Source organism: Elephantulus edwardii, unplaced genomic scaffold (genome assembly GCF_000299155.1).
Source record: "Elephantulus edwardii isolate Elephantulus edwardi_28Jun2011 unplaced genomic scaffold, EleEdw1.0 scaffold00128, whole genome shotgun sequence".
In the NCBI taxonomy this organism is placed as follows: domain Eukaryota; kingdom Metazoa; phylum Chordata; class Mammalia; order Macroscelidea; family Macroscelididae; genus Elephantulus; species Elephantulus edwardii.
The window spans coordinates 1699814-1717796 of record NW_006399878.1 but is presented as its reverse complement, the minus strand read 5'-3'; the positions used below and the strand labels follow the sequence as shown (position 1 = coordinate 1717796).

Sequence of the window (17983 nt, the reverse complement as noted above, 5' to 3'; positions counted from 1 at the left end):
AACAACAACAACAACAACAACAACAACAACAACAACAACAGCCTTTCTTACTCTCCTTTTCTGAGCTGTTCCTCCTTCATTAACTCACTGCCCCTGAAAATATCCGACCTAATCTTTTCAGTTGCTGTTATCAATTTAACGCCATACAAATCGTTCTTTAAAAAGGACAAGAGCTTTCTAAAATTAAATATTCAGCCTTAATAAGGCCTTCATTCAATTCTAGTTAAGATTCCTTTGTTTATTTAAGTCATTTTGAGCTTATCTGGAACTTCATCTTGATATAAAGATGTCTATATATACTTTACAATAAAACAAAACAAAACAAAAAGTAAGATCAGGGAATTTAGCCTGGAATAAGGAACTTTTATGTCCATTTTAGGGACTGATATAAAATAGAAAACATTTGATAACATGTTTCATGTTTTTCCCCACATGAAGAAAACATGTGTTCATTATGTGATCTAAAATTTGAGGGCCAAATCCCTAAAAGTTCTATTATGACATTTATAAACTTTACACAGTAAATCAATACTTGCATTAAACCTAAAATAATCTATGCACTCCTATATTGGTAGAAATTAGTATGATGCCTATGAAGAATACTTTGGTATTATCTAATAAAATGACAAATGCATATTTGTATCATCACTCCTGGGAATTTTTTCAGATATACTCGCACATCCCATAAGGACTTGAGACTGATGAAGGGGAAGTTCACGCTGCTTTCAAAGAATTGGCAAAAAATAAGGCCCCAGGAATAGATGGTATACCAATTGACATATTTCAACTAACAGATGCTGCCCTGGATGTGCTCACCAAGTTGTGCCAAGAAATCTGGAGGACAATTATTTGGCCAACTGACTGGAAGAGAACTATATTTGTTCCCATTCCAATGAGAGGTGATCTGACAGAGTGTGGAAATTATTGAACAATATAATTAATATCACACACAGGCAAGATTCTGCTGAAGATTATAAAAAAAAATGACTGGAACAGCATATCAACAGAGAACCGCCAGATGTGCAGGCTATGTTTAGAAGGGGTTGTGGTACTAGGGATACTGTAGCTAAAGCTAGAGGGATCTTTCCTGAAATCAAGGAGTATCAGAGGAATATCTATCTGTATTTTATTTATTATACAAAGGTGTGTGACTGTGTAGATCACAACAAACTGTGGCTAACTCTAAGAGGAATGCGAATCCCAGAACACTTGATCATGCTAATGAAAAACCTATACTTGGACCAGGAAGCAGTCGTTAGACCAGAGCAAGGAAACACTGCATGGTTCAAAATTGGGAAGGATGTATATCAGGGATGTATCCTATCTCCATACCTTTTCAGTTTTTATTCACAACAGATTATCTGGGAGGCTGGGCTCTATGAGGAGAAATGTGGCATCAGGATTAGAGGAAGATTCATCAACAATCTGCATCATACAGATGACACAACCCTGCTTGCTGAAACTGAGGAGGACCTGAAGCACTTGCTGCAGAAGGATACGGACTGCAGCCTTCAATATGGATTGAGGCTCAATATCAAGAAGACAAAGATTCTCAACACTGGGTTGATTGGCAGCATCAAGATAGATGATGAAGTGATTGAGATTGTTAATGCTTTTGTTTGCTTGGCTCTAGAATCAACACTCTTGGCACCAGAAGCCAAGAAATTAAAAGACATTTGGCGATGGGAAAGTCTGCTGTTAGAGACCTCTCCAAAGTAGCGAAGAGCAGCGATATCCCTTTAGAGACTAAGGTGCGCCTGATATAGGTCATGATCTTTGCAAGCACTTGCTATGTGTCAGAGAGCTGGACAATAACTAAAAATGACAGAAGGAGAATTGATGCCTTAGAGCTGTGGTGTTGGAGAAGAGAACGGAATGTACCATGGACTGCTAAGAGAATAAATAGGTTTGTCCTGGAGAGGGTGAAACCAGGTTGCTCTTTGGATGCAAGGACTCTGAAGCTTCATCTGACATAATTTGGACATGCTGCAAGGCAGGACCAGTCCTTGGAGAGGGATATCATGCTTGGGAGGGTGGAAAACAGCACAGGAGAGGAAGACCTTCGATGAGATGGATTGATTCAGTGACTGGGGTAATGGGGGTTGGTGTGTTAGAGGCAGTGATACTGGCAAAGGATAGAGCAGAGTTTAGGGCTGTTGTACAAAGGGTCACTATGAGTCACAGGCAACTTGATGGCACATAACAATAACATACTTGCACACTTGCAAAATGATGTACCCTCAAAAGTTCTAGCTGTAACACTGTTAAGTGTAAAAGACAGGGAATAATATCAATTTCTATCAGATTAAATTAATAAAATATATATCCTAAATGGAACAGTTAAAGGAAAAAAAGAACACAAATATTGGTAAGAAGAAAATTTTCAGGATACAAAGATAGGAAGGATGAGAAAAGAGTGGATCCCAGACAGGAAGAATGGGAGACTTATGCTTTTTTTGGTTTACATATTTTAAAAACTTTTGAACAACATACATATTACCCATTTGAAAATTTAAGAGTTTAAGTGCAGGCAGAAAGCCTGCCCAAGCACTAAAAGTACATGACTACAAGGAAATAAAACTTAACAAATGGGGAAACAACAACCTCTTCAACAAAAGGTGCTGCCAAAACTGGACTTCCACTTGCAGAAAGTTCAAACAGGATTGATATCATTCATACACAAAAATCAACTCAAGGTGGATCAGAGATCTAGAGTAAAAGCCCAAACCCATAAAGGTCCTAAGAGACAAAGTGGGTTCAAGCTTAGACTCCTTAGTCTATGGTATAAACAGACTGCCAAATATAGACAGGAATGCACAATATGAAGAGGATAAAACTGATGAATGGGATTCAATCCCTGTGTGCATGAAACACTTTTTCCAACAGGGTGAAAAAAACCCCTACCAAACGGGGAGGAAACATTTGCAATAACATTTCAGACAAGAGTCTCATAATGAAAGTTTACAGAATACCCCTAGGCCTCCACAAGAAAAAGACTGATAACCCAATTACAAAATGGGCAAAAAACATGGGAAGAATTTTCAAAAAGGAAGATACTCGAACAGCCAAAAGACACATGAAAAAATGTTCAAAATCACTGGCAATAAAATAAAAAGGAAAAAAAAAATCACTGGCAATAAGAAAGATGCAAATAAAAACCACAATGAGATACTCACCTCACTCCAGCAACAGTGCATAATTTAACAGGACAGCAAGTAATAAATGCTGGAGAGGAGTTGTGAGAAAGGAACTCATACATTGTTGGTGGGATTGTACAATTGTACATGCACTCGGGAAGGCAGTTTGGCACTTTCTCAGAAAGCTTAACAGAAATTCCATATGACTCAGTTATTCCACTGCTTAGAATATATCCCGAGAAAATGAGAACTAGGCAAAAATGGAACCTTGTGCACCAATGTTTATAGCAGCATTATTCACCTTAGCAAGAACATGGAAATAGCCCAGATGTCCAACTATATTTGAATGGATAGAGAAATTATGGTACATTCACATAATCAAATACTACACAGCATGCAGGAGAAATAATTTTGTAAATTATTACCTAAATTGGGAGGGAGTGCAGAACATTATGCCGAGTGAACTAACTCAGTCCCACAAGGACAAATATTGTAGAAAACTATTATTGTAGAATGAGTATGAGGAACCAAGGGAGGGGATGGGTGGAAGCAGAAGGGTGAGGATGTGTGGGGTGGGGTGGGGTGGGTGGCCGATTAATCATGAGGTCATACAATTTAATGGGGGTGTGTGAGGGAAATGGGAAGGAACTGTTGTGAAAAACATTGGATTGGAATTTTGTAAATAAATTAACATAAAAATATTTAAAAATGTAAACTAGAATATGAATAACTGTATGAAACACAATGTAAATGAAAGAATGTATAAAACAATGTATATGAATGAAACATACTGTAAAGGTATTATTTTATGAAAATCAATAAATAACATTTAAAAAAGCACGTGACTACAAAGAGGTATAATGCACACACAGAAAAGACATACTAAAACAGATTTTATAAGTAATAATTTTTCTACTATATTCTGGAAATAAATTATAAAATTTATAATGAAACATAAAGCTTCTATAGAACACTGAGTCACCGGGTAGCATAAACTAACCACTTGGAAGTTACTCAAAACATTGGAGGTCTGTCTGGGTCACGCAGAGGTAGCTCAGATGAAAAGCCTGATTGATTTACTTGTGAAAAATCAACCCTGAAGACCACCCTGACACACAAGGAGTCATTATGAGCTGGAATTAACTTGGTGACAACTAGTTTATGAGTGTTCCGAACACTGTATTATTAAAAAGGTAGTGATTAATATTTTAACGTGATAGTAAATGGTTTGAATGGTTCAAAGAGTCTACACAGAATACACATCATGTATACTGTACATTTATGCAAACTATTCACATTATGTATACCCTGGGAGAAGGACATTATGCTTGGAAGTGAGGCAGGAAAGCGCAGGAGAGGACGCCAGATGAGGTGGACTGATACAGTAACTGGGGTAATGGAGCTGGTTGTGTCAGTGTGAGTGAAACTGGCTCAGGATAGGGCAGGCTTCAGAACTGTTGCACAAAGGGTCGCTATGAGTGTATTATATATGTTGCTGTTGCTATGTGCCATTGCGTCAGAACAGACTCATAGCTGACCCTCCAGTGGTTATCAGTGGCATAAATAGCATGGAGGAGATTGCCTTTGGAATGACAGCACAGCTTCTTACAATAATGACTGCCATTATTAGCAGAAACCTACTCCTATCATCACTATCTTTGACTTCATTAAAGCACTGTAAGAGGTCATTAAATAAAAAAAAAAATCTATGAAGTCCAAGCAGGATCTTACCTCACAGATGAGAACATCCTAAAAGGATGTTTGAGGAAGGTGATCATACTGGGGCGATAAGAGAAGAACTGATAGCTCAGTAGGGGGGCAGAGTCTGGATGGTTGTCAGCTCCTTAGCAGTGCAAGGAGAGCATTTCCCCAGAGAGGTGGTGCTGCTTTTGGGTGCCAGTGTCTTAGGAAGGTAAGACTGTCATCCATTCAGAGAGGCAGGCCAGTGTTGGGTGAGGAAAGCATTTCCACAGAAGGTGGTTTGGTGTGGGGTAAGGGAGCTCAAGCAGGGTTAAACACAGTGTCCTTGCATCAAAGGCAACCTAGTGTGGGAACTGAGTGTCTGTTAAAGATGTCCATGCAGAGGTTAGTGGGCTGTCAGAGGCCAAGTAGGATGAGGACTTCCATGAAAGAGGAACAAACTGAGACAGGGAGTTGGAACCTGAGTTTAAAGAGAAAGGTATTCAGGTGGAGACGATGGCTTTGATTGAACACTGGCTACAAAGGGATAGAACATATGTGTTAACACACTAAGGATAATAAAAGTCCATCTTCTTACTTTCAAAAACAGTAGTTAGAAATATGAAAATGAGGGAGCTCTTGTGGCCTAGTGGCAAGAAGCTACACTACAATCCCAGAGGTATACGGTTTGAATCCATCAGATGCTCTGCTGGAGAAGGAGGGGCAATCTCCTCCTGTACCTGTCAGATCTGATGGTACACACACACAAAATAATAAAATAAATAAAATAAAATTAGAAAAAAAACCCAAAAAACCAAATATGAAAATGAGAATGACTTGTGGGGTGGACTGGCAATCTCATTATGTATGGCTGGCTTTCAAGGTATAAATACACTCACTGACATCAAGTTGGTTCTAGCAGTTAGTTTTCAATATGCAGATGAGTTCATATGTGTATGTGTGTATATATGTAGACATATATATGATACATACATATAGTGTGGTCAACTGTACATCCCCTTTGTGATAGTTAAAGTTGTGAGTCAACTTGGCTGTCTGTAATTCTTGGTTTGGCAGTTATGATGCAATTATCTCTTTGATGAGATATGCTATGATGTAATCACCCCCACGATGACAGGTGGTGAGCAGCAAGTAAACTGAAAGAGAATTGCTTTGAAGAAGTGTGACTTGCATCAAATATCAAAAGAGGTACTCTTGCCCTTAGTTTGATTTGGCTCAAGCACTTGGTTCCTCATCATCTGACTGCCAGTTATTGGGACCTGAGCTAGCAACCTGTCATAATGTTTACTGAATTTGGATTTGCCAGTCCCATCTGTTAAATAAGTCAGAAGAAATCTGCAGTCTGACCCATGAACAACTTCGTGAGTCATTTCCTGGAGATAAATCTCTCTTTTTATATATAAACATGTACTTAAAAAGTATACAAATAAACCAAATCCAGCACAGCTGAACTAAGTTTGACTCATAGCAACCTTGTATCAGGTTTCTAAGGCTATACATTTTTTGGTTTTTATTTTTCTGTTTTGTTTTGGAAGTAAAAGGCAAAGACAGATTAAGAAAGCTACATTCCATGGAAGCAAGGAGACTTTCGTTTGTGGGCAGATGATGTATTCAATCCATCAAACTTGGTTAGTAGTAAAAAATGCTATGCACTAAGCCACTTATTGTTAGGTGCTGTAAAGTTGAGTACAACTGACAGTGACACTGGAAACAAAAGGTATGAACCCTGTCCTATCCTGTGTGATCCCTATCATCTCTGATACACTTGAGCTCATTGCTGCAGTCACTGTCTTAATCTGTATCACTGAGGGTTTTCCCCTCTTTTGCTGACCCTCTCTGCTTTTCCAAGCATGATTTCCCTTTCCAAGGAATAGCCTCTCCTAACAAATTTTTCTAGTTACTTGCTATGCATCTGAGAACTGGACACTAAATAAGGATGACAGAAGAATTGATGCTTTTGAGCTGTAGTGTTGGAGAAGAGTGCTGGATACCCCATGGACCGCCAAAAAAAACAAAGTCAAGTCTTGGAAAAGATGCAGCCAGAGTGCTCCTTGGAGGCAAATATGATGAAGCTTCTGCTCATGTACTTCATGTGCTTCAGGAATGTTGCTAGAAGAGATTCCTTGGAGTGGGACATCATGCTTGTGAAGAGGGTTGGCAAAAGAGAGAGAGCCCTTCAACCAGATAAATCGACACAGTAACTGCTGCAAAGTGCTCAGGTACATCAGAGTTGATGAGGGTGACACAAAATAGGACAGGGTTCGCATCTCTTGTTTACAGATTTGCAGTGAGTCGTACTCAACTCAATGGCACTAACAACAGCAACAATAAGCAGCATGTTCAAAGTATTCAAAACACAGTGTATATGAACTCTGTAAGCAAACCAATATAAAATAAAAATTTATTTTTTAAAAAACAACTGTATGAGATGAAGCTTTGTCATCCTTGCTTCCAAAGAGCATCCTGGCTGTACTTTTACCAAACTATATGTATTTGTTCTTTGGCAACCCGTTGGATATTCAGTATTCTTCTTCAACAACATAACTCAAAAGGCATAAATTTCTCTTTTATCATCCTTATTCATGGTCTAGTTTTCAGAAGTAAAGCGAGTGAATGAAAAGACCATGGCATGAATCGGGAGCACCTCAATCTTCAAATTAACATCACTGCTCCTCAGGTCCCTGACAGGGAACTCTCTAATGCAATACATCTCCCAATCTCCCTCCTGAAGGCTGGCAAGGGTGTTGATTGTGAATCCAAGTAGCATGAAATCATTGAAAATTTCAATCTATTCTCCATCTATCATGATATTGCTTACTGGTCTGGTGGTGGGGATTTTTATCTTTGTTATGTTGAAAAGCAATTCACAATCAAGGCTGAAATCTTTGATCTTCTGCAGCAAGTGTTTCAAGTCTTCCTTATTTTCTGCAAACAAGGTTGTGTCATCTGCATAACACAGGTTGCTGAGTCTTCCTCAGGTCCTGATGTCACTTTCTTCTTCATAGAGTCCAGGTTCTCAAATTATTTGCTCAGCATAGAGATTGAATAGGTATGGAGAAAGAATACAACCCTGACATACACCTTTTCTGGCACTGTTCCTTTGCTCTGTTTGGACAACAGCTTCTTGCTCTAGGTCTAGGCTTTGTATGAGCACAATTTAGTGTTCTGGGATTCCCATTCTTTTCATTGTTAGCCATAGTTTTCTGCTATCCATATAGTCAAATGCCTTTACAGTAGCACTCTTATATATGAATACATACATGCATGTACATATATGTGTACAAACACAGACAGACATGCATAAAAGCTTCACTGGTTTTGCTTCTCTAGAGAACTCAACCTAAGGCATCTTCTCTAAGTTATTTTAGTTAAGCTTACTATTCAAAATTTTTACTGACTTCAATTTCAACTTCTCATCAAAAATGTGAGGTGTGCAAGCAGGAAAAATCTTTTTACATAGCCCTATGCTAGTGAAGAGGAGATTATGACAAGTGCTCTGACACTTAACACAAAGAAAACATAATTAAACTATGAAATAAACAAACTTTATATTGTCTTTGGTGGCCTAGTAGTAAGAAGCTGCACTGCATTCCAGCAGGTTCTCTGAGGGAGAAGGATGGCCAATCTCTTCCCTTAAGATTAACTGCTTCTCAAAACCTGCTGAAGGGTCATCTATGGTTTGATTCCTCCTCTATGGTAAGCAACAGTATCAACAATGGTTTCACTTAAGATGAGCTGATAAAGTTTTTGTACTGAACTCTTGAGCTAATGTTCTATAATTACCAACTGAATAATTTAACGGAAACAAAAACATAGTTTTGTTTCTTTAGTCATTAGCAGAGAACTACTAAACTTGATCCATAACTTCTCAACTATGGTTTAAACTGTTAATATATAGTTATGCTCCAAAGTAACATTTTCAGATGCTTTTACATTTAAAAAAAGAAGAAAAAGAAACAGAAGAAAATGAACAAGATGGCATAATTAACCTGTAGTATTGGAGGATAGGTGAATAAGGCTGAAATTCACTTCTGAAAATGTTATGAGACATGTGTGATGGAAGCAAGGACCCAGAACTATTTAACAATTTCTGCATGTAATGTTATTTATGCTGGAGCATTGTTGTTCTTGTTATATGCCATCATCTGCGACTCACTGAACCCTGCCCTATCCTAAGCCTATCACTCTGTGTCTGACACGCCTATCATCATTACCCTAGTTACTATGTCAATCTATCTCATGTGGGGTCTTTCTTTCCTGTGCTGTCCCTCTACTCTTCCAAGCACGATGTCCTTCTCCAAGGATCAGTCTCTTCTGGAAACATGGCCAAACTATGTGAGAAAGAGCTTCAAAATTCTTGCCTTCAAGGAAAACTGGGTTTTATTCTCTCCAAGAGAGATGTATTTGTTCTTCTGGCAGTCCACTGTTATGTTCAGTACTCTTCTCCAGCACCACATCTTGAAAGCATCAATTATTTTTCTGTTATCCTCAGTCACTGTCCAGGTCTCCAATACATAGTAACTAACTGCAAAGACCATGATGTGGATTAGGTATACCTTAGTCTCTAGGCTGACATCCTTGCTCTTCAGTTCTCTGGAGAGGTCTCTGACAGTAGAGTTTCCTAATTACAATTCATCTTTTGAATTCTTGACTGTTGATTCCAAGAGTGCTGACTACGGAACAGAGCAATCTAAAATACATCTGAGTATTTTAGAGTACAAAACCCCTGAGTACAACAGATCACACTTAGATTAATTACACAATCAGATATGCCACTGGAGGCTGAACCCTCCTGTTGGGAAACACAAAGGAGGAGAAACAGTTATAAGCAGACACTACGGATTAGAACATGGAATGTGCGAAGCATGAATACAGGAAAACTGAATAATGTTAAGGAAGAAATGGAACAGATAAATATTGACAGACTATGAATTGGCAAAATGAGCTGGATTGACATGGGACATACTGCATCAATCACATGATCTACTATACTGAAAAACGTAAGAAAAAATGGAGTCGCATTCACAGTTAAAAGATCATTTTTAGATCCATCTTGAAATACAATGCTGTGATAGGATACTTATCCATATGTATACAAGGAATACCTATTAATGCCACTATCATTCAAACATACGCACCAACAACCAGAGCCAAAGAGGACGGAATACATGATTTCTACTACCAGCTTTTGCAGTTGGAAACTGACTGAACATGCAACTAAGATGCATCAGTAATAACGGGTGACTGGAATGCAAAAGTTGGGAACAGGGAGAGCAAGATGAGTAGTCAGAAAATATAGATTTGATGACATTAGATGAAGCTGGAGATTAAATGACAGAATTTTGTACAGTCAATGATTTATTCACTACAAATACCTTTTAGAAGAAAAATGGAGGACATTGTGCTGACTGAAATATCTCAGTCACAAAAGGACAAATACTGCATAGTGCCACTGTTGTAAAATGGGACTGACACCGGTGTTTGGGGGAACCTAAGAAAAGAGGGGATAAGTGATATATACTGCATTTAAACAGATGAGGAGGAGAATTGTTTAAAAGGAATATAGGATTAGGTATTATTTTCATGACAAGATTACAGAAAAAAATGCATAGTAAAGTGAACTGTGGACTTGGAGGGGGGATTGTATAAGAATGAAAGAACTTTTTTCTTTTCAAAGAGAAAAACAAACTGTGGGGAGGGGTGAGCAGGGAGGAAAATATGCAACAATGAATGAATGGGGAAAAACTAAATGGAAAGAATATGCTGTAAAAAATATGTTGCATTAAAAAAATAATGAAATATTTACCTTGCTAGAACATTTCCTGCAAAAATTACAGTATGGCATAAGTAATTTACAAAAGAATGTAATAATTACCTTTATCATTTCTTCTTCTCCTGCTGTTTTATTCTTTGCTTCTATATCACCTGCTTCATTGCATCTAATAAAGCAGCTATTTGAGGCCAATAAAGCCATTTTCCCCTAAATAAAATACAACAACAAAACACACCTTTGAGAAGCCATTTTCCCCTAAATAAAATACAACAACAAAACACACCTTTGAGAATAACTGCAGAAGAATATCTAAATCTTCAGACTAAATTAACTCAACTTTGAACTCATTGCCATTGGGCTGGGACCAACTCATAGGAGACCCTCCAGTGTGCTTTCAGAGGCTGTCAATCATAAGGGGGTTGGGGTGGGTGGAGACTGCTGCCCATCCTTCAGCTGCAGAGTTTGCCGGGAGATTCGAAGAGATTGCTGCCTTTGGGTTGCCAGTACAACTCCCTATGGGACTAGGCCACAAGTGCAATCTTCAGACAAACGGGTTCTCTCTTATCTCTTTCTGATTCTAAATCATTTTTAAAAAAAAATTTAGAGGGCAATATAAAAAAACTATGTAGAAAAGAGAAATGATCTGTAACATTACTGCACAAAAATAAATATAATAAGTACTTGAGAGCATCAGAGAGTTGGACAATGACCAAGGAAGACAGAAAGAGAATTGATGCCTTTGAGCTGTGGTGCTGGAGAAGAGTATTCAGAGTACCATGGACTGCCAGAAAAACAAACAGATTCATCGTAGAGAGGATTAAACCAGGGTGCTCCTTGGAGGCAAGGATTCTGGGGCTTCGTCTGACATACTTTGGACATGTTGTAAGGAGAGACAGGTCCTTGGAGAGGGACATCATGCTTGGTAGGGGGGAGGGACAGCGCAGGAGAGGAAGACCCTCTATGAGATGGATTGATTCCGTGACTGGGACAATCAGGATGGGAGTGTCAGAGACAGTGCGATTGGCACAGGACAGAGCAGAGTTTAGGGTTGTTGTACATAGGGTCGCTATGAGTCGCAAACGACTTGACGGCACATAACAACAGCAAATTGAGAGTCAATTCTAACTGTATGAAATATGTTTCCTTTGGCCTGTTTTACCTAGTGCTGCTAAAGCAGAAAACAGAAATAGCACAAGTGGATGGCTTTAGCAAACAAAAACTTATTTTCTCATGGTTTGTTGTTTGGTGTCATTTGGTGATTACAACTCACACGGATCCTATGAACAAAAGACTGGAAGCTAGTTCTATCTTAGTCCAACCTCAAGATCTTGAGGTCATGCTCGAGCGCATTTTTAATCACTGTGCCAAGCAAACTCCTTGAGGGTCTTTCTCTTTTTCTGGCCCTTCATCTTTCCCAACTTGATGTCTTCTTCCAATGACTAGTCCCGCCTGACAACATGCCCAAAGTAGATGAGAGGCAGTTTCACCAGCCTAGCCTCTAAGGAGTACCCTGGTTGTACTCCACCAAGACACAGCTATTCTTTTGGCACTCCATGGGATACGCTTCTCCAACACTGTAATTCAGTGGCACCAACTCTTCTGTCTTCTGTAGTCATTGTCCAGCTTTCAAATTCATAGAAATTAACTGAAAATACCAAAGTTTAGGAGTCTAGAAAGTCCAAATTCAAGATGTACTGCTTAAGGGTAAGATGTTCTCTTGCTGTCAGCTCTGGAGGAAGATTCTTGTCTCTCTGAACTTCTACTCCTGGCACCTTCATATGGCTTGGCATCTCTCTTCCCTTTTCTGGGCTTCTTTTCTTAGTTCATTTAATCTCTTGTATCTCAAAAGAGATTAAATGATACAAGATACATGCTGTGCTAATAATGCCTTACTAACATAACAAAGATGACCCATTTCCACACTGGATTATAACCACAGGCATAGAAGTTAGGATTAATAATAATAATAATGTAATTTTTGAGAATACAATGCAATTCATAACAAGATATTATGAGAATATAACTGATTTAGTTCCATTTATGAGTTTCCTTCAAAGAGATAACAAAAATTACAAGTAATAGTATGTATACTATTTACTCAACAACAGACAATCCCGAGATGATAATATTAACAATAATTTACTAACAGACAAATAGGTAGAAAGCTATGGTAATGGGATGTGGGAGGGCATAAGAGAACATGCCCACATTCAGATATAGCTTTAGTTGTATTTCTACACACGTAATTGTAGGTGCTGCATGTGTATTTAAAACAGACAGTGGAGCTCCCAACCAACAGGCATAGTCACGGAAATATCTTAGACATAATCAAATACCTTGTAGGATGGAGTTACTGGGCTTGAAGGCATAACATAGTTTATAAAGCAATGTTCTACATTCTACTTGGGTGAGCAGCATGGGGGGGGTGGGCGAGTGTCTCAGGAGTCTAGTTCTATAATGAAAATTAAGAAAGATTCAAGCCTAGACAGTTCAAATATATATCAATGAAGGAGATAAAAGTACTACTTCTGTTAAATGACTTTTTTAATGTTATGTGTTCATATGATTTCCCTCCCCAATATGATTTACTATATATCATGATACTCTTAATTTTCTTTTTACAAATCCATCCTTTATGATTTTTAAAGACTTTCTATTCTGGTGAAAAAAAGCTTTTATTAATACTGCTACTACTTACATCTTGAAAGACTGGCTCCCATTGTTCTCTTGGCCCAATTGCATCTGAGCGTCCAACAACAAGTCCATCTGAATTTATACCAAGATATTTTCCATAGCCAGATTTCAGGGCAATCCTTCAAATTCATAAACAGATAAATGTTAAGGAGAAGTGGAATATAAAAATATTAGACACTGTATTATAAAATTTTTTTCTTGTAATTTGGGTGGAAGTTCAGAGTAAATTAGTTTTCCATGCAACAATTTCTGTACATTCTATTTCACTGGCTGTAACCCCATGTAACAGCACTCTTCCCGTGTCTTTCCTAGGGCTCTCATTTCTATTCATCCATGTTTCTTCTGGGTGAAGAGACTGGTCGTTCCATCTTAGGTGGATGTACAGAAGCTTTTAAGATCCATTTACTCTTTCCCTAAGTAGAGTTTAGGACATTCTCAAGGCAAACTATGTTATACCAATTGATTTCAAACTCCCCAGACTCTGGTCCTAAGATTCATTCCCTAAAGGTGTCTGGTTATGACTATTAAGGTTTCAGTAATCTGTCCACTGTATTTTCCACTGTATCTTTGGTTACAACTACAGCACACAGACATATATACACGTGTATATTACTTGGAAAAATAGAGATTTAGGGAAAGAAACAGAACCTTCAATAAAATGGACTGAGAGAGTGACGACAACAATGGGCTTGAGTATGGTAGAGACTGAGAGGATGATGCAGGACAGGGACGCATTTCAACATGTGGTCCATGGGGTCCCAATAAGTCATAATTGACTCAATGCCCCTAACAACATGTATGCAATATAAACATCATATGCAAAGCCTATATATACTGTGCGTGTACGCTCATTCACCTTCACGTATCTGCTCAGCTTACATGTCTTCCTATGTATCCACTCAGATACTACGATTATTATCGCAGGATTGTGTACACAACAGCATTTATCTTTGTTGCCTTTTACTATGTATACTTCCTTGTGTCTTTAACCATGCTGTCTGCCCTCCCCCTATTGTTTACTGACTGTTTCCTTATCCAAAGTCCTTAAGCGTTAACATAATTTTATAAAATAAATAAAAACCAGACAGGTTAATTTTTAACAAGCTATTTCACATTATCTAATGTATATCAATATTATCAAAGGTAGTAATGTATGTTTTATAAGGGAGCTTTAATTCTATTCTGAAGACAAAATTACTTCCAAGCTAATTTAACAATATCTAAATAATTACTGATGTTGTTGATTGCTGTCGAGTCAAGGTCGACTCATAGCGACTCTAGGAAAAGACCTAATGCCCTTCCATAGCTATCATTGTTTCTCCAAGTTCATAGAGTTTCCAGAGGCACGTGGTTTAGGAAGTGGATGCCACTCCTGCTTTGAAACCTGTTTTACAACTGGGAGCTCTACCAAACACTGTCCACACTGGGAAATCATTCTGATATTTGATACTCCAATGATTTAAGGTTCAGCATCACAGCAAACCCAGGTTACTTCATACTGCACATTGACAAAGAGTGATGTGAAAAGTGGAAGTGTGTTCCTCCAGATATAACAGCAGTAGTCTCATTTAGCAGTGGTTAAGTGTTGTAAAGTCGAATGTGACTGAGAATAAGCTTTGCACAAAAGACCTGGACTCTGTTCTATAACTAACATAATTTCTGTACAGAACTGTTTTTTAACTAACATCAATTCTGTACATTTATAGAATTTAGTTTGTAGAGTTTAGAGAGGTATCTAGTTTAGGAAGTGGATGCCACTCCTGCTTCCCAGCACAAATCATTCTGGAAGTTCATCCAAACACTGTACATAATAGGTAACCATTATGGTATTTGACAAGACTACGGAACAGTGTGCAGCACCACAATAACACCAAGTTATTCTGTTCAGCAAATAGACAAAAGATTGCTGTATCATTTAAGGAATATTCATTTGAAAATTAATAAATCTGTGGGGTTTGAAAGCAAATAGGACCCTAAGAACCTCCCTTATGTGACCGACAGGACTGCCATCAAGATGCTAGCTAGCAGCCAACCTCCCAGAGTGGAGGCTCCAGGCCCCAGCCTGCAGTCCCATCTCCTCCCCTTGCGGAGTTTTACAGTCACACCTTTGAGCAGACCTCCAAGAGCAGTAATACACATCAAACAGGACCCCAAAAACTTCCCTTATGTGACCAACAGGACGGCCATCAAGGTGCTAGCTAGCAGCCAAACTCCCAGAGTAAAAAACATAATTACTAGGTATACAAATAATGTAGTTTTGGAATGCCACAAAAATCCATTTTCAAATTACTATTTGCTTTTCAAATAAAAACTAGCTCAGATACTGGGTATTTAATATATGAATTAAACATGCCCAGAGAAAATTCTGTTAGTATTGTTCAACTCAAGCTTACCTGGAATCAGACAGTTTGACAGCTGTAAACTGCTCTGGAGGGCTAGGGCCTTCATCAACTACAAAAGAAAGAAAAAAAAAAAAAAAAGAAAATCATGTCACAATAAATTCGACATTGCATATAAGATAGTCTTCAGTTAAAAAAAACCCCAAACCAACCAAAACAGATGTAATTTCTCTTTTAAAATGAAGACAACATAAAAGTTACAAAATAGTCTGAAGTAAACATCAAGATATATTAAGGGCAAAAATAATCTTGACCCTTTAAATTGTGTGCTTTCTCCAAGACGAAGATTAATCCAATCCTTACTAGTTAAAAATTGGCTGTTGTCAGTTTAAATGTAAGAATATTTCCATATCACTATAGAGTGATCAACACACTAATAAAGTGTTTACACTATTATCTTAAAACTACAATTAATTTTCACACACTTAAGAAGATAGGTTGACAAGGTGCTTATGTAGTCACTTCCAAGATTTCTTTGTTTTAAATCACAATGTATATATAAATAAGGATTTAAAATTTTAAAAACCAAGTGCTTTAAATTTTTGAAGTTATGACCATTCTGACCCCAAAATACTGCATTTTTGTCTTTCAATTACTTCACATGCCATTAGTGTGTTTTCTGATGCGCTAAAGGGGAAGACAGAACTTCAAGCTTTTATTAACCATATCCCAGCGTAATTAGTTTTTCAAATGATCTGAAGAATGAAGAAACTAAAATCTCTTATTAACCAGATTTTCTTCTACCCTTTCCACATTAATTTTTATGTTATCTTTCATGGAAATATACACAATGTTCTGGGATGCTTGGATAGAAAAGAAGGAATAGGTGGTTAAGTACTGAGAAAACATAGTGGATGAATCAAATATGATGGCTCTATTCCTTTGGAACATACTTGAAACTAATTAAAATTTATTTAAAATGAGTGACATAAAAATATATACTTTAAATACTTTTCCCCAATTCTCTGGCTTCTGCCAGACAAACCTTCTTTATGTGGCGCTCCCAGTGTAAAAAGACCATTGTCAAGTGCATGAATATAGGTTCCTTTATCCATTTCAATGGCTATGGTTCCTGAAATTTCACCGAAGTTTGTTACGGTCCACCAGATTCCTAAAAAAGAATTAAAAAAAAATTAGTATTTAAATTTCAGATGCAACACAGTATTTTGTTGTAAGAAATAATACATAAAGACCCCATGTTTTCTTTCTTCACTTTTTCACAACAGTAACAAGGTGCACTGTTGTTATGTACAGTCGAGTCTGAACTGATTCACAGCCGAGCCTCCTGTGGGTTTTCAGAGGCTGTGAATCATATCACCCATCTTTCTCCTTCAGAATGGTGGGTGGATCTGAACCACCAGCGAGACCACCTTTTGGTTAGCAGCTAAAATCTCAACAGACTACTCTACCACTTACTTAGTAGAAGGGGAGGGGAAGAGGCTTCTAAGTTTCCTGAATTATAATTAACGAGTAGAAATAAGTCAGTCATTGACTGGATAAGATATTATTAACAAATTCTTGTTAATTTTGTCAGGTTTAATAAGCATCTTATGTTATATAGGAAGCATGAACATAAGGACTGGGAAGGGGAAGGTCATTGAGAGAGAAAGACATCTGCCTTGTAAGAAATGTATACTTGAACCTTTACTGATGAAATATTGACTGATTTATTTTAAAATTCACTAGGAAAAAAAGTTTGTGTGTGTTCATGTGTGAAAGACTAACAAAATACTGATACCTATTAATTTCTGGTCTATAGGGAGCTCTACTGGTTTAAAAGTAAGGAGTTGAGCTGTCAACCCAAAGATACACGGTCTGCTCTGCAGGAGAAATACAGGCAATCTCTTGTGTCATTCACTGCCTCTGAAAACCTGCTGGAGGTTCAGATATGATCTGGTTCTGACTCAACAACACACAATTATACTCAAGTACAAGTAAGTAAGTAAGGGATTCATGATATCATTCTACTTTTACACTGGTGTGAAAAGCTACTTAATAACAATTTTCAAAAACTGAGTTAATCACAATGCACAAAATTTCCTATTCAACTAAACAGTTCAGGCTTTTTATTACTAATTTAAAAAAATACTGGTTTGTGTAAGGCCTTTCATGTAAATAAACACATGTTCAAACACACACACACAAAAAAATAAAATACTGGTAACATTTTAGCTAAAGGTTTTTCATTAAAAACAATACATTTGTGAGATTAAATACACTTTAAATCATTTTTAAAAAATTTTTTATTTTATTATTTTTGTGTGAGTGTACCGTCAAAT

At 37.6% G+C, this 17983-nt stretch overlaps 1 protein-coding gene across 1 annotated transcript in view; it reads right to left on the bottom strand.

Moving 5' to 3' along the window:
• FRG1 (FSHD region gene 1) overlaps nucleotides 1–17983 on the bottom strand; it is a 33456-nt gene that overhangs the window by 8351 nt on the left and 7122 nt on the right. The window contains exons 3-6 of the mRNA XM_006893546.1: nucleotides 16690–16815; nucleotides 15699–15756; nucleotides 13310–13424; nucleotides 10714–10818 (exon numbers count right to left, since the gene is read on the bottom strand). Coding sequence (XP_006893608.1) covers nucleotides 10714–10818; nucleotides 13310–13424; nucleotides 15699–15756; nucleotides 16690–16815 — 404 coding nt within the window. The remainder of the gene's footprint in view (nucleotides 1–10713; nucleotides 10819–13309; nucleotides 13425–15698; nucleotides 15757–16689; nucleotides 16816–17983) is intronic.